Genomic DNA, 26,122 nt, shown 5'->3' on the forward strand with positions numbered 1-26,122 from the left:
CCTCCAGTGTTGGAATTTCAGTCCAATTCATCCTTGGTTAACAAAGTCACTCGACAAACATGGTCTCTATTTTGTTTTGTTAACATTTTTAGACAAAGCAATGCAGGAGAATGGGGAAATCTAATAAAAATGAAGCACAAATTATTTTTTTAAAAAAGAAAACATATTAACAAGTAGGACAGCAAAGAGTTGTTATTTGTAATTTACTGCTTGACCAAATTAGGGGCAGTGGTTAAAAAAAAACGTTAAAAATAACAATAAGGCATGGGGAGATGATGGATTCCTAATTTCCAGTGTCTGTCCCATTAAATAAGAGCATAAGGTCAAAGAAAAAACTCCAAGGATCTGTATACATAATTACAATACTGAAACATATATATAATATATGTGTTAGAGAGAAAAAGTATATACAGAGAGGAGAATAGGCTAATAGAACATTTTCGTTAGGGATGTGATTCAAAGAGAAACTGCTATTTGGTACAGATCTATTTGGGGAAATGAGATTCTGAAACAGGCTCATGATTTTCAAACTATTCACAACTGCAGAGAACATGACACAAGAGAAGGAAAAGATGCTGCGGAAGAATTGAGAACTCACGAATCCAGTATGGACTCATAATACTGTAGCCCAGTCTGACTTCCAAGGCAGCAAGAATTTATCTTCCAGTTTCAAACTCCCCAAACCTCTTTCCACCATTCCTAAGCTGATCAACTCTATGACCTGCCAATATTATTTTCCTAGACTGCATAGAATAAAAACCCAGAGTTTTGACAGTTGCCTTCTGCTCCACCATTAAAGGTTTGCAAGACAGTTATCAGCACGTAATTCCTTAAAAGGAAACAGATCTCCATTGTGGCCGCACAGCGAACCACAGGGGGGAAAAAAACTTCTAGAGCAAAATACATTCCAATTACTTTAAAATAGTGTTTCCCAACCCTGGCAGCTTTAAAATGTATAGACTTCAACTTCTGGAATTCCTCAATCATTCCCCATGCTTGCTAGGGAATCCTGGGAGTTGAAGTTCCCACATGTTAAATTTGCTAAGGTTGAGAAATACTGCTTGAGGGGCCTATTTTTGTGGGACAAGGAAATCAGGCATGCATCATATTTGTTATTACCTACATCAACAAGTTATAAACCAGTTTTAAACCAGTTTTATCAGCCACTGCTCAAGAAACCCTGTCCGTTTTGTGAAAAGACAGGGGAGCAGCACTAAAATTGGGGGGAAAAAATCAGTTATCTTCAAAAAGTACACCCCAGGAACTATCTAAGTAAATCAGTGGAAGTTAAAAACTAATTCTTAAGGAATTTATTCTGTAAGGGAGAAGGATATTTTGTTTTTAAGGGATAGGATTAAAAGCTAAATGTAATAAACATTTCCATAATTTACAGCTATAGGCATTTGGGGGAACAGTTTGCCAAAATCTCTTCTTGGGAACAGACGTTCTCCCCAAAATACCTCTTTTGGACAAAATAGCAAGCGGTCAGACAAAGGTTATCCTCCTAGATTTCTCAGGAATGTTTCTGCCAAAAGCTATTATTGAAGGGTAAGAAATTGACCCCCCCCTCTTTTTTTTCTGATTGAAACTATTTGACAAAAACAGAGAACCAGAAAATGCAACCTCTCTTTTGAACCCAATCTAATTACTTCTCTTTTCTGCACCAATGCAGCAAACCTTTCTAGAAACTGAGGGGTTTTTCTTTCCTCATTGACTGCTAGGAATCCCTTATATGGGAACAGCCAATTGGCCAAACCTAGCTTCCTTAATCTTCTGCCACAGTTTTGACACACATCATTGTAAAAAGTCAAGAGGACCAAGCTTCTCTTTTCTTGAATGTCCAAGCTCGAAGAAGCCACCCTGGTTCCATGTCTGCCTATCAACAAATGATTCTGAAAAGAGAGGCAATTTGGCCGGGAGGCAAGGCAGCTAGCTTAGCCTGTAAGAAGCCATGCAAGGGGGTGGGGGGGTGGGGAGTACCTATCTATATGGGATGTTTCCTAAGTGCCTTGTAGAGTCCATCAGGTCAAAGAGAATTGGGGGGGGGGGAGGAAATATGTGATAATGTTGAAAGGGCCAATCCACTTTGCAATGGCAGAAGAGCCTCTTAATACTGGGGAGGGGCAGAGTCCATATTTTGCCTTTCTGGAGGGAGGTGATGACATGGAGCGACTGAGCAGTTTTAAAGAGAAGCGGTTGTATTACAAAGTACTCATGAAGAACGCAATTGCTTCCTTGGTTAGGCTCCCAGCTTGGAGGGGACGGAGGAGGGTTGTGCAGTTGCATCTGTCGGTTGTGGCAAAATTCATACGGGGCCCACCAAGTTCCATATCCATGCGTAGAGCAGAGCAGCTACTGTGGACCTTTTTTCTCTGGTCCTTAGGATTCAGGAGAGCAGGATGGGGGATTCAAGCCCACCTCCTCCAACCTTCTCTCACCCTCAGTCTGGGGGATTTCCGTATCCAGTTGCAATTCCCCTTGGCGTACCTCTCCTCCAGTCCTTTGGGTCCTTCAACCACACTATGCCTCTAGTGGCAACCATATTCTTGGTCCTCGGGAGTTGCTCAGCCTTGAGCTGTCCCACTCCTTTAGTATTATTCAAAAATAAGTGTCCTGGAGCACAGACCCCCCTGAGGTCTCCCCATCTCTTCCATCTTCAGGGGTCGGTTTGGGTTCTTTTTTCCTCAAAGACAGCTTCTTCTCTTTCTTTAGCTTGGCTTCCTCTTTGGTTCGTTCTTTCTGCTGCTTCTTCTCCCGCTCCTTTTCCTGCCTCTCCCGCTCTTTTTCCTGCCTCTCCCGCTCCTTTTCCTGCTTCTCCCGCTCCTTCTGCAGCTTCTTCTCCCGCTCCTTCTGCAGCTTCTGCCTCTCCTTCTCTATCTTCTCTTGCTTCTCCCGTTCTTTTTCTTTCCGCTTTTCTGCTTTGCTGCTGCTGCTGCTTTTCTTAGGGCCACCCAAAGGGGTGTTGTTCCCGGTAGGGGAGGGCAGGGCAGCGTGAAGACCTTCGGATACCACCACCTGGTTCTGGGCAGCAGCAGGGACCCGGGAAGGTGAAGGAGACTCAGCCAGGGTACTTATGGAATGAGCTGGGGAGAAGGAGGGACCGCTGATGCTGCCTAGGGCAACCCTGTGCTTTAGCCCCGTGAGGCTCAGGAGGCTGGCGCTGGCTGTCAGGGGAGGGTTCATACGGTAGCACTCCTCGTAGATGGCTCGCGAGCCATGGAGTCGGCGGGAGGGCTTGTACTGAAGCTCCCCCCGAGTTTCCCGCCATTTCTTTAGCTGGGTGGTATTCTCTCGCTCTATGAGTGCTTCAGTAACTGGAAGATTGATCACCTGAATCAGAGAGGAAGGAAGAAACAGGAGGAGGAGGAATAACTACATGTGGCATCTTTTGATCCCTCTTCCCTTCTACAGCTGAGGACTTTGTCATGAAGTACATGCAAGCCAGGAGCAGATCTCATTCAAAATCCTTGTTAATAGAACCAGACCCTCTGCTTTTATACATAAAGCAATAGCGTCTAAACTTATAACTACTTCAAAGTGCTTTACAACACGCTCTTGAGCAGTTTACAAAATCAGTACACTGCCCCCAACAATACGTACACATATACACATCCCCACCAACGCCCATCACAGCATTAAAATTAGGAAAAGCCTTCTAAATATTTTTTATTACGTAATTAAAGAAAAGCTAAGGAAGTTCTTATCAGCCAATTTCAAATTACTGCATAAATGTGATATTCAGAAAGTATTAAGCATTCCAACTGAGTTTCTGAATTTAAAATCCATTAAAAAATTCAAAACATGATTATTTCAGCAGGCTTGAGGATTCCAGGGAAATGGAGAGTTGTGAGATGATGTAATGGGATATGGGATGACCTTGGGAGAAGAGAAGAGCTATTAGCCATGGAATGGTCAGGTAAGGTAGCTTGCAGCATGGCTAGCTCAGGGATTCTGGAAATTGAAGTCCACTGTTCATAAAATTGCCATATTTCACATCCTTGGTTTACATTATATTTGAAAACCTTCTTTCCTGCCTTGGGCCAAAAACCTTTGGGGCAGCAATATAAGAAAAGCAATAAAGAAAAAATTTGGGATTCTCACCTCATGGACCAAGTATTCCTCTTGCATGATCTGAACGGGGAGATTTCGCAATTTCTCCATTGTCTCATACATGCCTTGACAAGACCGCAACTTGTCCACCGAGCCCAAGGCATTTCGGAGTAGCACTAAACCCACCCGGAAAATTATCTTCACTCCTGCAAGAAGATAAAGAGGAGGAAGAAAGGATCAAATTAAAAAAAGAAGGGGGGGGGGGGAGAGAAAGAAAGTTGGAATAAATGCCCAAGGATCTGGTCACAAATGCAAGATTTGATGCAGTTGAAGGAACCAAAGTCTATTAATGGAGAAATGTCGTAAGATTTTAAAACAATCCTAGCTGAATTTGGCTCTCAAATGCACCACTCCGTTTTATACAAAGTGCCTCTGGGTGTTTATGACAGTGTATGTGGTCAGCTACTAGGAAATTGTACCACATATTCCTGGCTCTAATCTGCATTGTATTGCTCACTGAGTGAGTAATCACCATTACTTTATAGAACAAAGAGGATTCAATTATAAGCTCCAATGCAGAGAATCATTTGGCCCAACTTGAATGTTTTGCTAAAATCACAATTTTTATTTAATAATCCCAGGTTCTAGCACAGAGTCATCTGGTTGAGGAGAGCTTGATTGAATAAATAAATAAATAAGTATAAACCAAATACTAGAACTGTTATTCCAAGCATTCCAAGCATTCTTGCAAAGACAAGCTTTGCAGAATACAATGGAATTCCAAGTTACAATGCCCCAGCACTGAGACAGCCAGAATCAATTTTTTCAATACTATGCATAATTCACAAACATCTGATTCGTCAGCTTAGTTCTTCTGGTAAAGAGATTGAATGATCTCCAGTACAATTTTGAGAATAATTACGTTAGACTAGATTTTACATCATATAATTCTTCTCTTTCTTTCCTTCCACCCGTTTTTTATTATTATTATTATGTGATTAATCTTTGGTGAGATTCACAGCCTTAGGGGCTGGTTGGTAGCTGAACAGCTCGAGTCCTAACCAAGGACCTAGGAACTGTTAAGGTAACGTCGAAGGATATAAGCTGTTCTAAGTAGGGTGGTTTTTTGTAAAGTCAGAATGTTCAAGTCTGATAAATTTAGAATTTCCAAATACAAAGGTAGCCCTTTAGGTATTGCTCCAAGGGCTCCAATTACAATCAGGACAACACTCGATTTCTTTTTCCACAGTCGCTCAACTTCAATTTGCAAGTCCCGGTACTTTATGATTTTTTTCTTGCTGTTTATCTTCAATTCGTGCATCTCCAGGTATTGCAATGTCAATGAACCATACTTTTTTCTTTTCAACTATTGTTATGTCAGGTGTGTTGTGGGACAAGTGTGTGTCACTCTGGATTCTGAAGTCCCACAAGATCTTGACGTTCTAATTCTCTAAAACCTTCTGAACCTGATGTTCCCAGTGGTTTTTGCTGTACTCAAATCCAAACTTTTGGCACAATTTCCAGTGAATGGTTTTAGCAACGCGGTCATGGCATTGTAGGTAGTCAGTTTGTGAAATTATGCTGCACCCACTGATCAAGAGGTCGACTGTCTCGTCTTTCTCATTACAGAGGCAACATTTGCTGTTGGTGGTAACATGTTGAATTTTTGCCTTTATGCAGTTTGTGGCTAAGGCTTGTTCTTGAGCTGCCAAACAGAAGCCTTCTGTTTCTTTTTTCAGTGCTCCTGATCTTAATCAGTTCCAACTTAGCTTTTGGTCAGCTTTGCCTTCAATACTTTTCAAGTATTGGCTATGCATAGCTTTGTTTTTCCAATTTTCAGCTCGCTTCTCAATTACTTTTCTTATATTCAGCTTTTGACTTAGTTGTCTTTAAAAGGCTTCCTTTACTTACTTCCTTAATCACTGATTCTTCACTTTTCTGGATGTAATCTTTCAAGCTGTGTTTTTCTTCTTTCACAGTCTGTTTTACTTGTAGGAGTCTTCGACCACCCTCTGCTCTTGGTAGATATAATCGGTCAACATCACTTCTGGGGTGCAAAGCATGATTCATTGTCATAACCTTCCTTGTTTTTCTGTCCAAATTGTCCAATTCCAGTCAATTATTCCTGCAGAGTATCAAATCACAGGTATAGACCAGGTATTTATGGCTTTTATGATGTTTCCTCCATTCAATTTGGACTTTAATATCTTGTGAATTCGTCGGGTGCACTTGGCTACAGAATTCCTTGACTTTATTATGCATTAAGTCAGAGGCCTCTAAAATCCCCAAGTACTTGTAGCCTTCTTCTGGTTTTACTGCCTTTATCATTTCTTCATTCTCAAGTTCTATTCCATCATCTTCTATGTCCTTGCCTGCTTTGGTTGCCATTGTTGCACATTTGTCAATTCCAAACTGCATACCAATGTCTTGGCTAAATTCTTTTGTGCTTTCAATTAATAAATTCAGTTCAGCTTTTGTTTTACCAAACAGCTTCAAATCATCCATGTACACCAAGTGCGAAATTTTCAGTCCTTTCTTTGCAAGTTTGTATCCATAGTTCATCTTCTTCAAAATGATTGTCAGTGGTAGCATTGAGAGTATAAAAAGTAGGGGTGAAAGGAAATCGCCCTGGAAAATGCCTCGTTTAATTTCAACTTCACCCAGTACTTCTTCATTAGCTATAAGCTTCGTTTTCCAGAGATTCATTGAAGTTTCCATGAATGTTTGTATGTTGCTGCTGATACCAAAGATTTTCAGGCATTTCTTGATCCAGCTATGGGAAACTGAATCAAATGCTTTCTTATAGTCTATCCAAGCCATGAACAGGTTGGTTCGTCTTTTCTTTGAATTCTTTAGGATTAGTTTGTCAATCAGCTTTGTTCCTCTTGAATTTTTGCAGCATCCTTTCTGTTCTACAGGAACAGAATACTTTCCAAGTATCCATAAATTTGGTTTGCAAAGACACCAGTAAGGAGCTTGTATGTTGTTGACAAACAGGTGATTGGTCTATAGTTTCCAGGATCCTTTCCTTTTTCTTTATCTTTTTGGATCAAAAATGTCCTTCCAGTTGTCACCCATTCATCATTTTCAGGTGCTTTTAAGATCTGGTTCTTTTGGACTGCCAATCTTTTGTGCACACTTGTAAGTACCTTTAACCAGAAGCCATGTAACTCATCTGGTCCAGGTGCACTCCAGTTCTTCACTTTTCTTGACTGTCTTTGCATCATTTCTTTTGTTATTTTCACATCTTCTTTTTTATGCACTTTAATAGAATCCTCAATCGATCTGATCCATTTTGCATTTCTTTTGTGCTTCTTGTTTTTCCCCCACAAATTCTTCCAGAATTTCAGAGCTTTCTCTTTGTCAGGCTTTTCATTTGTTGTTACTCCATCTCCACTTTCTAAGCTCTTATAAAACTGGTGCTGATTTGCTCTGAACTGTGAGTTTTCCTTGAATTAAGTTACTCGGTTTTCATATCTTTTAATCTTTTCAGCAATGGCAAAAACCCTCTGCTTCAGCTCTTCAATTACTATCAAAATCTCTTTATTCTCCAAATCGTATCTTGCTTCCAGGCTGCTTTTGACCTGTTCTTTAGTTCACCTTGCCTAAGGTTCTTCAAGTTGCTCAAGTCTCCACGAAATTTTTTGATCTTCAACTCCAACCGAGTGTTCCATTAGGCTTCCTCTTCTTGTCTCTTTGGTTCTTTTGTATTTTCAAACCCAATTCTTTGGTGGTTATGAAGGCTGCTGCATATATCAGCTGGTTTGTTTCAGCTAATGTAGTGGTTTGAATGGTTTGCACAGCCTCATTGACCTTTTTAGTACCTTTCTCAATTCTTTCCAGTTCACTTGATTCAGCTTTGGCAAACGTGTTCTTTTGGCATCTTCCATTTGATGCTTTATTTTCTCAGCTAATTGAGCAATATCTGTTGGTGTTTGTTCTTCAATGCTTCCTTGTTCTTTATCTTCATCCATTACAGCATCCTCTTCCTCCCTTTCTTCCTCAGTTTGCTTTTGAGTCTGCAAATCATTCTTGATGTTACTCTTCTTTGGTGGTATACTCAGACCATTAGTTGCTTTCTCTTCGATTCTTATTATTTCTGCTGTAGTGAACAATTTGTGGCTTAGAATTACACGTCATTGGTCCATTAGTCTTTGTTCACTGATATCACAATCTGTATGGTTCACCTTCCAGATCTGATATATTCGTTTTTGAAATCCACGTTTTGCTGGCTTAGACTGATAGTAAGCTTTCATAAGAGATGTTTTCTTCCCTAGTCCAGATTTTTCACTTTTTCACTTTTTCTTCCAGTAGCTTGTCAGCTCCTTGCCCTGGTTGCCTAGCAGAGGGAGCTGAGCCCTGTAGCTCATTTTGTGCAGAATGCCCAGGAACCATAGCATCCAACGGAACCCGTTAATCTGGGCGACGGTTCAGCCAACATAAATTTCACTTTTTTCGTATTCACCATATTTGTATGGGTTGTGGAGCAAATTTTGTCTGGCCCTTCACCTAAGACCTGTCTGATATGGTTGTACCTGTTCAGCATATCCCTTGAATGTTTGAATGTTTATTTTATTTATATGCTGCCCTTTTCCCCCGAATGGGACTCAGGGCGGCTCACAACTCAACCAAGGGAGGGGGATACAGACAAAAATTAAAGCGACACGCAACAATACATAATTTAAAACACACAACTTTGTTAGGATCATTAGGATCCTTAGGATCATTAGAGCATGCAAGCCACTCCACCACGGCACGGTAAAGATTGTTGTTGTTGTTGTTGTCAAATAGCCATGGAGACTGCCAAGATGCTGGCCAGGACTATTTAAAAAATGGTTGAGGGAGGTTCTCCTCCATCCAGTCAATTAAAAGCATTTCAAGGAGGGGGGAAAAAACCAGAGATTGCAGAATCACTGTGGGTTTTTTCCCTTCCTGATGGAATCTGTGTAAGAGAAGAAGCAGGCACACAGCATTTGACAGAAAGCCAAAGAGAATTGAAGATCACAGCTCACCTTCACAGAAAAACATATCCCACACACGTAACACGGAACACCAAGGCAAGGTCCGGGAGAAGATGCACATAAACCACTCGGTCATATACAAGATGGGGTCGATCTTGTATCTCTTCAGGTGACGATAGGCAATGGGAGACGCTCGTCGGAGAAGCGCAAAGAAGATCTCCCCATCTAACTGGATTGCCTCCTGAACAAGAAGCACAGATGGAATATGGAGTGAATTCAGGGGCTCTAGACATGATAGCCTATATTCCCCTTCCAATGCTTTTATCTCCCTCCCCCCAGGGTTTATAATCTCTGAGCAGCAAGGAAAGTTGGGGAGACGAGATGCAGAACTCAGTCATATATTGCACCAAGCTACTGTTTGCTTAACCATTGTTTGTTGAACATAGCACAACAGGTGGGGTCCAGACACCAGACTAAGCTTTAAAGCAGGGGTCTCCAACCTTGGCAATTTTAAGCCTGGAAGTTTAAGCAAAGCTGGCTGGAGAATTCTGGGAGTTGAACTCCTCCAGACTTAAAGTTGCCAAGGATGACATTCCAAACCAACGTCAAATAAAATTTATGATGGGTCATCATGCTAACTGAAGGCCAAAAATAAAAAATAAAAAAAAATCTGCAGGACTGAAATGGTTGCAACCGTTCAAAGTTTCTACGGGCAAAAATTGTGTTGCTCCTTTCAGTTCAATGAATTAAGAAACCAGACTGACTTCAAAGGGGTGGGCAGGGCTCATCAGTCTCCTTGTCAGAAGTCAGCCTACTCATGACAGATAACTCATGATTTAACTCAGTCTTAAGATCAGTCAGAGAATATGAAATTTCAAGTTGACCCAGAAGTGGTGGGGAGAGGGGGGGGGAGAAGGGGAAGTGAGAAGAGGTTGAAGAAACCTGCCGAAAAACCAACTGAGATGAGGTAGCCTAACAGAAAAACTATTGCCTTTCTTTACAAGAAGTACATATTCTAGCTGTGGAAAGCCAAAGTTTGCAGATAGCATCCATTGGGAATTCCTTAAGACCACACCCTCTGTTTTCAAAACTGCTCTGCAGCTGCACAATCCTGAAAAAGGATGAGCTTCTTTAAGGAGCTGCAAAAGGGTGGGGGGGGGGGTTGCCCTACTGAATATTTTTCCAACTTTTCCAGGAAATTCCATCCTCCAGCACAATATATATTTCTACTAGAGCAACGCTATGTCTTCCTTAGATGATACCAAGAAGCACCATCATTTCTGTACATTGATAAGGGAATCCCATCCGTTTTGGCCAGATTGGAAATCTACAGGCTGAATCAGGTGCCTTTCCATTCATAATCCCCCCAAAACTCTTTAAGATTCAAGTGACAAGAACAATGTTTCAGCAACCAATGAACATTTTTCATCAGTGCAACTTATTTTTTAAACCAACAGGGTGTAAAATCAAAGCAGGTTTGTTAAAGCTTCTAGCAAGCTTAATACAGGTAGTCCTCAACTTACAATCACAACAGAGCCCAACATTTCTGTTGCTAAGTGATTCATTTGTTAAGTGAATATTGCCCTATTTTACAACCTTTCTTGCCATAGTTGTTACGTGAGTCACCACAGTTGCTGAATTAGTTACATGGTTGTTAAATGAATCTGGCTTCCCCATTGGCTTTGCTTGTCAGAAGGTTGCAAAGGGGGATCACATGATCCCAGGACACTGCAACCGTCATAAATATGAGTCAGTTGCCAAGCATATGAATTTTGATAATTGAAGCTGCCATGGTGATAAGTATGAAAAATGGTCATTAGTCACTTTTTTCAGTGCCGCTGTAATTTTGAATGGTCACTAAATTAACTGTTGTAAGTTGAAGATTACCTATGCCTTTTCTTATTTGTATACATCTATTTTGGCTGTTTTAAAAAATCCACACTTTATAAAAGAACTTTTATACTATTTTCCTTCTTGTGACATCAGGTTGCTAACTCCTTGATTCTCAGGATCTTTAACATTTTATCAAGAAATGAAACCCCTAGTGCCCATCCTTATACTGGAAGTTTCTGTGCCCAGGTATTTCTCAACTTATGACCCCTAATGGAGCCAGGATTTCCCGCTGTAAGTTATGTTGGCCGTAAATTGAGGCATTCATATGACCAATCCAACTTTACAACTCCTTTTTTTTTTTTTGCAGCGGTTGTTAAGCAAATGCCCCGCACTTGTTAAGCAAACACCACAATCAGTAAGCAAACCCATTGGCTGTTTCCCCACCCCCTTCCCACCAGAAACCATAGTCAGGTCTCTGCAGGAGATCTGCAGATAGTCATAAATGCAGGCTAGTTGCACTCAAAAGGCAATCACATAAATGCAGGGATGGGTGGGTGGAGTTAAAGGGCGCAGTCATCGGAACTTCAAATATGGGTTGTAAATTCTTTTTGAGGAGTCCATCATAATTTCAAACGATTGCTAAAAGACCGATCGTTAAGCAAGAACTACGTGTCATACAAAAGGTATTCCCAGTGAAGAATTCTAAAGTGCTTTTCTCTATGGGAAAGCAGTTAAACTTACCAATCCAGCACTGTAGTATCCAGGAAGATATTTCTCACAGATTTGCACCAGGCACCAGAAAGCTTGCTGAGGAGAGAGAGAGAGAGAGAGACCAAGGAATCTTTATCCCAGATAATCGCAGCAGCCATGGTTGGGTGCATGGCAGACTAGCAAACTCCTAGTTAAAACTTTCCAGTTACTAAGCCAGCAAATTCAATTCAGGGGCTTAGCCCTTTCCCAAACCTGGAGCTTCCAGGTTTCTTCAACGACACAGAAGTAACACATCAGAGCTGGTAGCAAAGCCACAGAAGAAAAACAAAGTCACAATTGGAAACAATTTAACCCAGATCCCATCAGGACTGCCAGCTAGTGTAATAGTTATATTTTAACCTCACACATGCATGAGGCTGCATGAAAACATGGTCACTGTCAATGCTCTAGACCCGGATTCTGGAACTGATGAAGTCCCTGGCAGTCCAAAAGACAGAGGTTGATATGTAGAAGAGCAGGGTGCCTGTTGTAAAAAGACTTCCAAAGTACAGCGATTATTATCTATATATCAGTGGTCCTCAACCTTTGTGGCTTGGTGGCCTGGATGGTTGGGAAAGCGAGGGGAGCCGGGCTTCATGGAGTGGTGGTGGAATGCGGGCAGCTACATTCAAGCATGAGGGAAGCCTTTGGGGCACGGCTTCATGCTCCTTTAGGCTTCTCCATGCCAAAAGTGTTTGCAAAAGGATGGAAGCCTGAAACAGCCCGAAAGCTTTTTATTCATTTACAAAAGCTTTTGGCATTGAGAAGATTTGGGGGGCGCCGTCTCATGCTCCTTCAGACTCACCCAGGTTGCCCAACAGTCCAAAAGCGGACGAGGTGTCCAGCACAGGCAGCTTCAGTGAGTCAGCAAAGCTGAGCAGGGCACACTCGTCCCCTTCACTGCCTCTTCTCTCACTGCTCCCCTCTTGAAGAATCAGGAGTAGGCGGCTTGGAGGCCTAGTTGGCAAGGAGAGAGGGGAACTGGCCCAGGCAAGGGCAGGCCAGTATTCACTCACACATGCAGCTCCATTAACCCAATGGAACAGCCTTTGGGGCGCCACTCATGCAAGTGGAGCTGCACACACACAACAGCCTGCCTCTTGTGCTGCCCGTTCCGAATAAGCGATGGCCCAGTAGTGGTCCACAGCCTGAGGATCGGGGACCTCTGATATACATGCTCCAAACTGCTGAAATATTCTGCAAATATAAGTAAAATTAGGTAGTGTGGTTCTTTCCCAGAGAAACTAGGATTTCCAAGCTGGCAATTGCAGTGCAAATGAAGCAGCTCCTCACCTCTGCGGGCATATGCATCAGCAAAACTGCAGCTACGGGCGCCTGTGCTTGGCAGTAACCTTCTTCTGGCCGGTAGATGGTATAGGCTTTCAGGATGCGATAGAGGTCCTGCTGCCTGTGAGGGAAAAGGATGAGGAGTGGAAATTTTAATCTAGATTCTTGGACTCTGTCGGAGTTCCCTGTTCACAAGGCCAAACTTTAGGAAAGCAGAATTCTCTGTTATGTTTCTTTGGCGTCTTTAATTAATAACAAGGTCTACAGCCGGGATGGCGAACCTATGGCACGTGGAGCCATTTCTCAGGGCACGCAAGTTCACCCTTTTTAAAAGCCATTTTTCGCCCTCCCAAGGCTCCAGAGGCTTTATAGGAGCCTGGGGAAGGCGAAAAGAGCCTCCCCCTCCCCTGAGGCGCTCGGGAGGTTTCAGGAGCTTCCCTGAAGCCTCCAGAGTGCAAAAAAAACCCAGCCATATTGGGAAACCGGAGGCTTGGGAACAGACTTCTGGTTTGCTCGGAGAGTCGTTTTAAGAGTTCCGGAGGCTTCAGGGACCTTCAGGAGGCTTCCCTGAAGCCTCTGGAGGGCCTCCCGGGGAGTGGGGGCTTTTTTGCCTCCCCAGGCTCCTATAAAGACTCTGGAGCCTGGGGAAGGCGAAAAAAGAATGCAAAAAATTGGGGGTTGCGTCTGTAGTGCACGCATATGCATTGGGGGGGGGGGGTCATGCATTGCATTATGGGTGCGGTACACCCACACAGGATTCCCCTGCACTCCTCCCCATTTATGGCATGCTAGCCAAAAAGGTTCTCCATCACTGGTCTATAGGGTAGTTCATTCATGGCTAATCTTTTTCTAAAGGTGTGCCAAAATTGTGTGAGAGCACTATTGCGCGCGCCCATCTGCGCTGTGCAAGCCGCCAGCCCCACTTGCGCATGCGCAAGCAACACTCCCGCCCCCACCCCCCTAAAATGATCTCCTCTGGCCCTCTGGAAAGCTGAAAGTCAGCTGACCGGCAAGCACATGCGCACTGGAGCTGAAGGCTGCCGTGCCGTCAAATATGCCATAATGGGGCTACTTAATGAAACAGCTAAAAGTGTCATGGCAGACACGAGTTCCTGATTAACCTGTGTCCCATTATCTTAAGTCTAGAGATGAAGAAAGGCACATCAGAGGTCAGATACAGGAGCAGGAATAGTAGAGGTTGGGGTGGTAGAGACAATTCAATGTGAGAAAGAGCTGGGCCAATAAAGATAGTTCTCAACTTACCACCATTTGTTTTAAACTACAACAGCTCTGAAAAAAAGTGACTTACGGCTGGCCCTCACTTTTACAACTGTCACAGCATCCCCATGATCATGTGATCAAATTTTTAGGCCCTTGGCAATATATTTATCATGGCTGCAACATCGCAGGATCATGTGACTGCATTTTCAACCTTCCCAGCCAGCTTCCAACAAGCAAAATGAAAGGGGGAGGGGGGGGGAAGAGCCAGATTCACTTAATGATCGTATGATACACTTAACAACCATGTGACTCACTTTGTTTAGCAATGGAAATTCTGGTCCCAATTGTCATTGCAAATTGAGGACTACCTGTATGCTTATGAAAAATTTCAAAAGGAGTTGGGGCTGACAAGCTGATCTAGTGTGTGTAGGGGAAAAAGTGTTTTATGCATTCTGAGAACGGAAAGGATCTTAGTGGCTTCCCAGCCCTAATGGTCTCAGCACTGGACCCAAAATGCCCCTTCTTTAATTTTCTCACCCATGGCCTCCTCGAGCTGCAAACATCTCATGAAAAGGGAATTGCCTATGGAGGTCCTTCTCAATCACATCTAGCCATTTGGGATCACCAGACTGACGCTCCAAATCCTAAGAGAAAAGAAAGGCCAACAAGGAAAGAAAGTTGGTGAATTTGGAGGCAGAGGCCTATCTTAGAAGATGGACCACATCCCCAGAATGGGTGGACTGCAACTCCAGAATTCCCCAGCCAGACAAACTGGCTGGAGAATTCTGGGAGTTGAAGTCCACTCAACTTCAAGCTGCCAAAGTTGAGAAACACTGCTTCACAGGACTGATTGTTGCTGTTTTATGGAAAGGATTCCAGAAAGACATTCCAGGTGTCTGCTTGTTCCAGCTCAACCTTCACCCTTCCCATCTTGTTATTCAGGAGAGTTCCCAATTGTTAGGTTTAGAAGCAATGGTGAAATTCATTTTTTTTTACTACTGGTTCTGTGGGCGTGGCTTGGTGGGCGTTGCAGGGGAAGAATACTGCAAAATCTCCATTCCCACCCCACTATGAAGGCCAGCCAGAAGTGGTTTTTGCCGGTTCTCCAAACTATTCAAAATTTCCACTACCGGTTCTCCAGAACCTGTCAGAACCTGCTGAATTTCACCTCTGTTTAGGGGCTTTCTATTGCAGCTTATTAATATAGCTTAATATTAGGTGTAAGCTACTTCAGAATAAGTTGCGTTCGGAAAAGTAGGATATAAATATATCTTATTAGACATGATCAAATCTTCTGCATTCTCCAAGATAAAAAAAAATAGGCTTTCCTGTATATTTTAGTAGTCTCAAAAGATTCACGGAAATACCTCAAATTTTCCCTGATTTTGATCCAAAAGTTCCTTGCTATTTGAAAGTAGCTGCCATGCTTTGGCACGGAGAGAAGAGGGAATCCCCTTCCGGCACCGCAATTTCACCTGCAATAAAATGTACAATCATTAGTACATGAAGTAAATACTGCTTGCCTTAAGGCAGAAGTTCTCAATCTTAGCAAATATAAAGTAGGTGGATTTCAACTCCCAGAAATAATTCTGGGAATTCAAATTCCAGCAAGATCAATTCCCAGCAAGGATTACTGGGGAATTTGGAGACTTGAAGTCCAGCCATCTTGCCAAACATTGCTTTAAAGTAACACCATACAGGTAGTCCTTCACTTATGGATCACAATTGGGTCCCAAATTTCCATTGCTAAACAAGACAGTAAAGTGAGTTTTGCCCCATTTTACAAACTTTCTTGCCACAGTTGTTAGATGAATTGCTACAGTTGTTCATAATATGGTTAAGTAAATCTGGTTCCCCATTGACTATGCTTGTCATGTCACAAAAGGTGATCACATGATCCTGGGACACTTCAACCATTTTAAATGCTGTTACCAAGTGACCGAATTTTGGACATGTGACCACAGGGATGGCGCAATGGTCATAAAAAAAAAGTAAAGAGACAGAAATTCCAAAAACCCAAGCAGAAATTAAAGCTCTGTTTTATTAGTCAGGAACAGAGGTCTCTGACCCTGATCTCTGCTCACCTTCTGAAACCGACGTGAGAGCCACTTATCCCAATGAGAAAACATGTCCAGCCACTTAAGTTCCCTCTGTCTGGCCACGTCCACAGGGATGGCGCTCTCCCTGCGGCAAAAAACAACAAAAAAAAAACTGAGGAAGATGAGGAGCTAAGAAAAATGCTACAAATGCTGTGTCTTGCACAATTCTAAGGAACTGTGCAATATGATGGACCTCTCAGCCTCTCCTTTATATTGAGATTTCATAACAACAGAAACAAAGTAAATTCCTTTACTGAGCAAAGCAATTCAAACCCTAAAAGACAAACCCTTGGGATGGTGGCAAATTAAGCTTTTTCCAAGGCTTATCTATCTCCTCTCCCCACCCCCAAGCTCTACAAGCCCTTCCTCATTGTGACAAGATAGATCACAAACACCCTCAAAAGTAGTATGTATAAGTGATCCTTGACTTACGACCACAATTGAGCCCAACATTTATGTTGTTAAGCAAGACATGTGAAGTGAATTTTGCCCCATTTTATGACTCTTCTGGTCACAGTTGTTAAGTGAATCACTGTTGATAAATTAGTAACCCAGCTGAGTGAATCTGGCTTCCCCATTGCCCTTGATTGTCAAAATGTTGCATAAGGGAATCACATGACCTTGGGACACAGCAATGATCTTAAGTACGAACCAGTTGCTAAGCATCTGAATTTTGATCACATGGTCATGGGGATGCTGCAACAGTTGTAAGTGTGGTCATAAGTCCCATTTTCAGTATTGTAACTTTGAACGGTCACTAAATTGAACTGTTTTAAGTTGAGGATTACCTGTAGTCATCCCATTCTGAGCAAACTATGTTAGGTCTATATTTAGCTAAATTGCCTGCAGACACTATAACTTAACACATTCTTCATTGTTCACTCACACAGAGTCAGATGCTGTACACATGGTAAAAAAATAATCATGGATTACACTTTTGGCATTTATGGCTCCAAGAGGGTTATGGGAGAAGAGTTCCTTATACATTTGCATCTGTAGAAGGAAAGACAGAACCTGGGGGTGGAGTGAAAAGAGGGATCAGCCTAGAATCTGTAGGTAGCTGCAAATGTACTCCCAACCCTATCAGAGAGCCAATGAGCCTTATTTAATTCTACTCAGGTGCTGACCATTAATAATAAAATAAATAATAATTAATAAAATAAATAATTAAATTATTGAAAAAAATGTCTGTGCACAGGCCTTTAGCAATAAATCAGCTTAACTGAACCTTCATGTACCTGATTTTTCCTGCCTGAGAGTATCTCAGAGAAATGTTTTTCTACCTCACTATTTATGGTTTCTCACTGCAAATTATTGCCTCCAGCATCAGCTGATGCACATCACTACAAACAAGGTTCACACATAGCCTCCACCTTAACAATAAAACAAAAACATGAAAGAATATGCAGGGCAGCTGGGCTAGTGTGATCTGAAAGTAGGAAGCTGCCTTCAGCCCGCTGTGAGTCACAATCCACTGAGTCTTTCCTGAGAGCTTATGGGGCAATGAGAATTTGGTAAGTTCTCATTAGAATAGTGCAGCATCCGATTGAAGGTCCCCAACTTCATCGGTTTCAGGCAAGGGGGTTTAGGGTTGATGGTGATCATAAACCAAGATCTAGGCAGGACTGTCATTAACAAAACCCAGCAAAAAACAGGAAGGGCTGCTTGCCAAACAGGAAGTGGTGAGACTGGTTGTAAAAAGACATAGAAATAAATATTCTGAGTGGGCAACCTGAATACTGCTCCCATGAAGCCACACCAAGGAAGAAGGCAGTAACTGGTGCTTTTGTGAAACACATTTTCACAAAAGAAGCAGGTGCACCAACATTATTAAGCATGTCTTTCACTGCCCTAAAGAAGCTTATCAACCAGCCCCTGGTCATTTACTGACCATGGTCGTATCACAGATACAATCCTGGACTTGATCATTAATGCCACCTCAAATCTGCATCACGCCTTTCTTTCCTTCCATGTCCTCCCCTAAACCTTTGCCAAAGGCTGTTCAAGGATAAACAGGAGATAGAGAAGAGATAATTTGGATCACACCGATCAATAGCCCGACCTCAGCACCTGCCCAGTTTTATTTGGACTCCAAAGCATGAGAAGGCCTGCTCAGTACTTGAGTACCCCATCAGCAAATCCCAAGGTGATAAACTAGTCGAGGAACATTCTGGAAGAAGGCAAAGGCAAACCTTTGTATTTGCTAAGAAAACACAGATGTACGAGGGGAAGAAAAAAGAGAATACTATTGCACAACGAATTTACATCAGACCCATGTTGTAGCTAAACGTTTGGCTACTGGAATAAGGAAAGGAAAAATGGTTAAATGTGAACTGCAAACCCCAATTCTAGACTGCTTTTCTAACCGTCTCTTCCAGTTCAAGCTATGAATAAAAGTGAATGTAACTGGAAAGTATATTCAAAGCTTAGTCAAATACTAAATACTATCTTCTCTTTTTCAATTGTAAGCCAATTTAGTTCTTAGCATGCACATCTTTTTCTATTGGTTACTCTGGCTTGTGCTGATCAGCTTTCCTCAAAAAAACAGGCTTCCTGTAGAGGGTTTCCACTTCACAAGCAGCTGAGAACGACATAAGGTTAGTACAGATGGTTAGGCAAAAATAGCAGCTAATCCACAACCAAAAAGAGAATCTTGCCACCAAGAAACACCATCATCCCCTCCCACAGCACGTAGGCCAACTGAAACAAAGTGAAACCTACATCATAATCTATATTAACACATTTCCTTATTATCTGCTTTCCTGCAGAGAAATATCAGCAGCTCAGGAGGGAGAGCATACACCTTTTTTACATGTGTAAAACTGAAAGAAATGTTCATATTTAGCAAAAATGGACATGCTTTGTTCCACCTCCTATTTTAACTGCAATTGAAACAAATTCAGAGAGTGTTCCTTGGAGATAATGCATATAAATAGCAATTAGCTGCAACAATTTATAATTAAGGACAGTCTCCACCATACCCTATTCCTATTTAGAAGAGTATTTTCATCTGCTAGCTGATGAAAGTGATTGTTCGATCTTCCTTTGAACGAGGATCGGCTGCTGCTAGACAAAGGTTTCTATAACTGGGAAGACAGTTGTGAAATTTCCTTCAGCATCTTGAAATACCTTAGGTTGAATCTAATGCTGCATAAGAAAAGTTGACATTTGTTAGCAAATCTTTTTCTTTAATGAACGGTTAGTTTCAGAGACAACTGCTGGAATTGCTGCATTAGTGTCCAAATGGACACCATAATGAATGGGTCAATGTTTAGATGCATAAGACACACACTGTGTTTACATGCCACAAGAGATTAGGACTGCAGGGGGAAAATGCTCTCTTTCAGTCACCAGTGTATAATGCTAGCATAGCCATGTGAGTTTGGAAAGAAATGCTAACTGGGTACAGTTTGGCACTTGCCACTCAGGGACCATGGAAAGTGGTACATGTTGTAATGCTGCATCTAACTGTGATCGAAGGCCACAGAAGCTCACCGTTTCACATACTGCTGCACGATAACCTTTTCAATCAATTCCAAATTTCCCGGCTGAATAGGATGTTGAGACACCGTAGCAGAGACAGCAAGGAGAAAAGCAATAAATTCCAAATGGCAGTGCTCGAAAGCTCTTCTGGAAAGGCAACATGTGCTTTTTCAGGCTGCACAAAGAATGCATCAACCTCAGCACAAATTCATTATTGTATCTGCCACCCTCTCTGCAGCTGAGAGTCTCGTGGGAAACGTAAGCTGATTCTAAAACAATCAGGAGCTTTAAAAGCTGCTTGAAATTAAGGCTCGTGGGATGTGTGCACAGAGCTTATACAAATTTATCTAATGAGATGCAGCATCTTCTTAAACTTATCTAGGCTCAGAAACTAAGCAGAAGAGGCAAGCTTGCAAGAATTTGGATGGGAAATGCTTATATTCACTCTAGTGCAGTATTTCCACACATCTTCAAGTGGCCAAGACTGAGATACAGTGCCCTAACAAAATACCAGAAGTATAGGCTAGACTGGGAAGCAAAAAAAAAATTAAATTATAGAAGGCAGTGGCAATCTGCTTGTATATAATTGCCATGAAAATTATCTATAATGTCTATAGATATCAGTTAAAGTTATCAGACTCAATCTTTAAGAAGACTTCACCTTTCTGAAGTTTTGACCAATCAAATTCCTGAACCAGGAATTTTTTTACTGCTTTTCTTTTTGCATCATTACAAAAGTATGCAGTTACTGCAATAGGGATGATTTCAAGAGAACAGTATGTGGAATGATTTTTATGACTACTATTCAAATCAACAAGAAACCACAGAAAGATTGTCAGGAGCCACATTACTGGTGCTCAAAAACAAAAAAATGCATCACACGTATGGGCCAAGTCAAGAAATACAGCCACTCTATCACAATGAAAAGGTGTATGAAGCCACACCCCGAAGGACAAGACTCTGATTTCACACCAAAGGGAAGAGCAATGCAAACTGAAAAGGAAAAATATAGTTATGGAAAAGAGGATAGAAATACATTTTAGCTATATATGGAGTGGAGAAATGATTCATTTGGCAGACCAGAGAACCAATGTTGCAATGTGATATTTAAGTGTTTAAGGAAAAGGAACTTGAGATAGTCCAATTGTCTACTTTACTGGCCCAAGCTACTCAGATTTATGGACCTTCCCTCCCATGAAAAAGTGAAGTGTATTGTCCATTTCTTTAGAGGAAGTAAATGTAATTTGTTAGTTGCCCTTTGAATTTGATGCATGCCAAATACAGAATGATCAGAAGAAAAGGAAGTTTATTTAATGAAAACCAAAAAAAAAAAAAAGCATTCCTTCCTGAATGCTAATCAGAAAAAATGAAGCGGTATTATATCTTCGCAGAAAATTGTATTAGGTAAAAGTATAACAGAGTTGGAAGTGACCTTGTAGGTCTTCTAGTCCAGAGATCTCCAACCTTGGCAACTTTAAGACTTGTGGACTTCAATTCCCAGATTGATTCCTCAGCCAGCTCCACAAGTCTTAAAATTGCCAAGGTTGGAGATCCCTGTTCTAGTCCAATTCCTTGCTTAGGCAGGAAGTATCCCAGAGTCTCAAACTAGAAAAAAAGTCATTTAAGAAACCTGATCAATAATGGATCACTGATACGGTTTAACTCCGTGGCCGCGTAATCGGGACAGTACCTAAGACACAATTATTTCTCCTGAGTTCACTTTCACCAGGATAAGAGCTGGTGGCCCACAGGGCAGAAATGTGAAGTTCTCCATTATCAGCACTCTAGTCCAAGTGAGAGGGATGCCTATCAGCAGGACTAGTTTGACTGAGATAAAGAATTTCTTTTCCTCAGCATAGAAAGGCCATCACAGGGGTGCCAATACTTACAGTGTAATGGAATACTGGCTGCCCCCTAGGAAGCCGTATTTATCAGTCTTACGATAGGCAAGTCCATTGATTTCAGAATCGGACCCCAGAGAGCTAGCATCGTCAAGGAATCCAGCACCAGTCAGCGATTCATACGTGCCTGACATGAGACTAACAGACTCTAAATAGCTGAACGTATCAGAAGCCGGAGGGACTTTGGACGCAGTAGTGCCCAGGCTAGACTGGGAGCCCATGTCTTGAGGTGGCCGAGGAGTGGAAAAGTCATGAAGCATCAAACCCTCTGGAGATGTTGGTGAAGTCTTCTCTGGTGGAGTCATAGGACTGGGGGCTACCACAATCACTGTCGGCGAAGCCGGTGCAACCAGTAGGGGTTTCACTACCGCGTCTCTTGGCAAAGCCACTGATGATGGCATCACCCCACCGTCATTCACGGTAGCGTTAGTAATGGCAGGAGCCACAGAATTGACCACGGGGACCATGGTATCTGCCGAAAACCCATCTCCAGCGTCCAACGCTATGGCTTCAGGCCTCGCCTCTCCAGGCTCTGCTACCTTTCCAGCACTGTTGGCCACAAGTGTCATCTCTGCAATCATCGTGGTTAACGTCACCTCTGTAGGGTGGCAAGGTGCTGCCGGGGTGGCACCAGTTGGCACTTCTCCAGGGTTCATGGCTATTGCTGTATCGTTGGCTGTGGCCAGAGGCAAACTTGGCTTGCTGTTCGTCGTCCCTTCGAAGGCCTCAGGAGTGGGAGCCCTCCGCTTGAGAACGTGAAGGACCGAACGGGAGTCATTGGGCCGGGGCGGCGGCGACGAGGGGTCCCCAGAACCTGTCTCCATAATAATGCCCCCTCCCCCCAATGGGCGGGACGCCCAGCCCAATGCCTGAGCAACGGTAAGGGAAGGGAAACGAGAGGGAGGAAGCTCAAAGCTTCACGGCTCCCTCCCCCCCGCCCCCCACCTAGACGGCGGCAGCGACGGCGGCAGCTCCAGAAAAAGAGAGACAGAGCGCTACCCGTGTTGCGCACGCACTCCGGGCCGACGTTTCACCCAATCACTAGCGAGGAGGAAGATGGGTTTATCCAATCGCGAAAGGGCTAAAAAAAATGGACGCTGAGGTACTCGGAACGAAGACAGGGGGTCCTACGGAGACGTAGCCAATCGGAATAGAGCGGGGCTTGGGGAGGCAGCCAATCACTAAGGGGACTTGTGGTAGAGTGCGATGAAAATGAGGAAGGGAGATGAGGTGTTCCGACCCAGAGGCGGGACTAGCGGAAAGTACCCGCCAATCCCTGACAGGAACGCAGGGTCGGGATTCCGTTTCTCTTACCCGGGAAGCTTTAGAAGCCGCAATAAAGTAGACCGAAGTCATTGTTCGGAGGCAGAGGAGGCGTGCACTTAAACACCACACAACCAATGAAAAGACGAGCCGGCAAGCCTCCTCCAATCAGCAGGGAGAGCCCTCCTCTCGGCGCCACCAATGCACGTGATGCTCGTGCCGTATAGGCGACGGCCTGTCGTCAAATGAACGTCAGCCGTAAATGTGAGTCTTTCCAGAGTAGCCGTAAATGCGAGTCCTTCCAATCCGATAAAGCGCCGGGTTGTTAATCTGGGCGCGAATGTGTCCAACCCTGGGCAATCGATTGAAAGGTCCCACATGTTTTTGAAGGGCTGGGAAGTGTTGTCCGGAGACAACGACGCTAAGCCGAGCTTCGCATTTCAAACTAACGGGTGTCGGACAGGAAACCAATAAGGGAACAATTCGAGCCAGGTGATTGACTGAATTGCCTCTCACGATTTGGATTGACACCTGGCTTGGCGAATCGGAGGCGGGAGGAGGGTCCCGAGGGCACGAAGCCCGGGAAAGACGGTTTTTAACGTTATTTTGTCAGTTCTTTGATTCCAGCGGCCTTTGTCCGGCCCGGTTTTCTTCAGGATCCCCGAAGCAAAAAGGGAATCTAAAAGCAGCGGCGATGCTGATTGAGTAATCGGCCTCGAGGTTTTCGCTTCCCTCCCAAGTTTTTGTTTCCCCTTGTTTGGATCGTTGCTAAGTGCTTTCGTTTCTTCCTGGACAATAGCCTTCCTTCCACAATCAACCAGCCAAAAAAGGAACAAGCAGACCAAAACACGCCCCCCCCCCCCAGTAATCAGCACCCAGATCAGCATAGATTGGTTAACATCAGACCAATCAAATAAACAAACGCAAGAATACCCTAAAGCAGAAGCTTGTCCACCCCGATATTTTTATAATCTACCCCAGCCACAACCTGATCAACCTGGAATATGCAGTGTAACGCAGTGAGCCATGTGCAGATCTATACCTTGGGGAAACAAAACAACCACTTGATAAAGGCAGGGCACAACATAGAACAAACTAATCAGGACAAGATCCAGCAGTCTGTCTGCATTTAAAAGACAAAGGCCACTCTTTGGAAGACAGCAAAGACCACATTTGGATAGAAAGGACCGCTGGTTTGAAAAGGGTCAGAGGTCATATATGTCAAAATTTAATAGAGGGGGAGGAATATGACATCTATCTACAGTTTACAAAATAGTTCTTTCAGCAGTTCCAAGAAGGCTCCACACCCATATGTGCCACTCAGGTGACCCTGAGGACACAGATAAATCTCTAAATTGCCTCAACAACTCTCTAAAAAAAGCAAAGGACCAGCTGTCTGCAAGGAGTATAAATCCTTCCACTCCACATCATCCAGTCAGAACTGAAGAAGTTTGGATGAGAAAGGAAACATCAAAGAAAAACCAGAAAGTCCAGTTGATTCTTGAAAAAGCACCTTTGGGACAACCATGATCTGGATGATTGAGAGTCTTCATTGACAATCAATAAACAATACCCCAATCAAGAAACTGCCAAAAAAGCCAACAGTAAACTGTCCAACCAAACGACTTCTAAGAGCACTCCATGGCCAACCACTAGAATAAAAAGCAACATAAATATTGGGTTCAATTGTGGTTGTAAGTTGAGGACTACCAGTATTAATGATCACGTCTTTTTCTTCCTAAACAAAAATAAAAATTGACCCATTCTATTCTCTGCTGCTTGTACCTACCTGGAAGTAGAGAAAGAAAATGTTGCAACAATAGGAGAGTCCCCTGCAAACACTGTATTCATGACCTCTTCAAACTTGATAAAGTCATACTGTATATTATCTTTGACTTCCTGTTGTCTCATTTTCACCTCTTCTATACTTTTCTGCCACTTATGACTATCTGATCTACTTTAAAAACTGCTCTGCAGATTTATTGTCTGTCCTCAAATGATACAAAATCTTCTTGACCTTATTTTTGGCTTTATTTTATTTTATAATGCATGGCATCCTACAAGCCCATAGCTCCATACACTTTGCTGTCCGGTGGTCTCTTATGTCCTGTAATTAAATACCTAAATCTTTTCCAAGTCAATTTGTGATGACTTCATTGTCCCATTCAAGAATTTACCTTGGCAGCAATACAAAGATTATTTGGCCTTGTTTTTCAAGATTTCTTTGATTTTCCACTCTCTCTCTCTAAATCCTTGAAAGTTTCCCGTCCAAATATTAACTAAGATTGATTCTGTTTAACCTTTCTGAAATTGTCAAAGAAAGCTCAAAGCTACCACCTGGATGAAACACAAAGTTATCTTTCTTTACCCCCATTTGACTGGAACTGCCTACCAGGTACCCTCCTTTCTCTTCATTCTAAATTTACTTTCAAGTTACAGGAAAAATTCAAATAAGCGTTTAATTTCTATATTTTATTGAAGGGAAGCCAGGTTTCCATAACTGAAATAACCACATTTTCTTCAGCTGATCCATGCCTAAATTACTTCCTTTTATTTCATTTTTTATATATACACTAGCTGAATACCCGTGCGTCGTGACGAAACTATGTAATTGCACTATGCAGGAGAAATTCGGTTTACAATCTGTTGGCTCAGTGGTGGTCGGTGATTGAAACACATAAGGAAATATCGCTTCTGCCGCCTTGAGTCCGGAAGCAGTTCCATAGGTGGAAGGTATACTATAGACACTTTGGTGAGGTACCGACGTTTGGTACTGTAAGGCGCCCCAGACTGCTCCTGAATGAAGGAGTGAAACATTTGCCATTTGAACTGAGGTAGCGGAATGTGAGGTAACTGGCGTTTGTAACAGAGTTCAGGTGGGAAAGGGTAGTAGAACTCCTTAGCATCAGAGCACATTTATAACAATAATATAAAAAATAGTAATGCTCTCATGATCATTTTGAAAAAATCCTTTCTAAGTGAGCTCCTAGAAGCAAGAGGAACTATGTGCCACATTTCAAGTTTGTAGGCTTTACGGTTCTGGAGATTTCATGATGTGGCATGAGTAGTTTTCGCTTTTATGTATATAGATGTCTACTTTAGCAATAGCAATAGCAGTAGACTTATATACCGCTTCATAGGGCTTTCAGCCCTCTCTAAGCGGTTTACAGAGAGTCAGCATATTGCCCCCAACAATCTGGGTCCTCATTTTACCCACCTCGGAAGGATGGAAGGCTGAGTCAACCCTGAGCCGGTGAGATTTGAACCGCTGAAC

At 42.7% G+C, this 26,122-nt stretch overlaps 1 protein-coding gene across 1 annotated transcript; it reads right to left on the reverse strand.

Annotated features, from left to right (window-relative positions):
• Positions 1-62: 62 nt before the first annotated feature.
• Positions 63-22,481, reverse strand: TBC1D10B (TBC1 domain family member 10B). The gene is made up of 9 exons (XM_087714039.1): positions 21,574-22,481; positions 16,187-16,286; positions 15,470-15,577; positions 14,640-14,746; positions 12,888-13,002; positions 11,586-11,651; positions 9,063-9,252; positions 4,102-4,256; positions 63-3,330 (listed from the first exon to the last, which is right to left on the reverse strand). Exons 1-9 carry the CDS (start codon positions 22,407-22,409, stop codon positions 2,599-2,601), a joined length of 2,409 nt encoding a protein of 802 aa, XP_087570165.1. The 5' UTR covers positions 22,410-22,481; the 3' UTR covers positions 63-2,598.
• Positions 22,482-26,122: the final 3,641 nt, after the last annotated feature.

The sequence above is a fragment of the Thamnophis sirtalis genome, unplaced genomic scaffold (assembly GCF_051295495.1).
Source record: "Thamnophis sirtalis isolate CommonGarterSnake01/CBP01778 unplaced genomic scaffold, rThaSir2_p1.2 scaffold_4, whole genome shotgun sequence".
In the NCBI taxonomy this organism is placed as follows: Eukaryota; Metazoa; Chordata; class Lepidosauria; order Squamata; family Natricidae; genus Thamnophis; species Thamnophis sirtalis.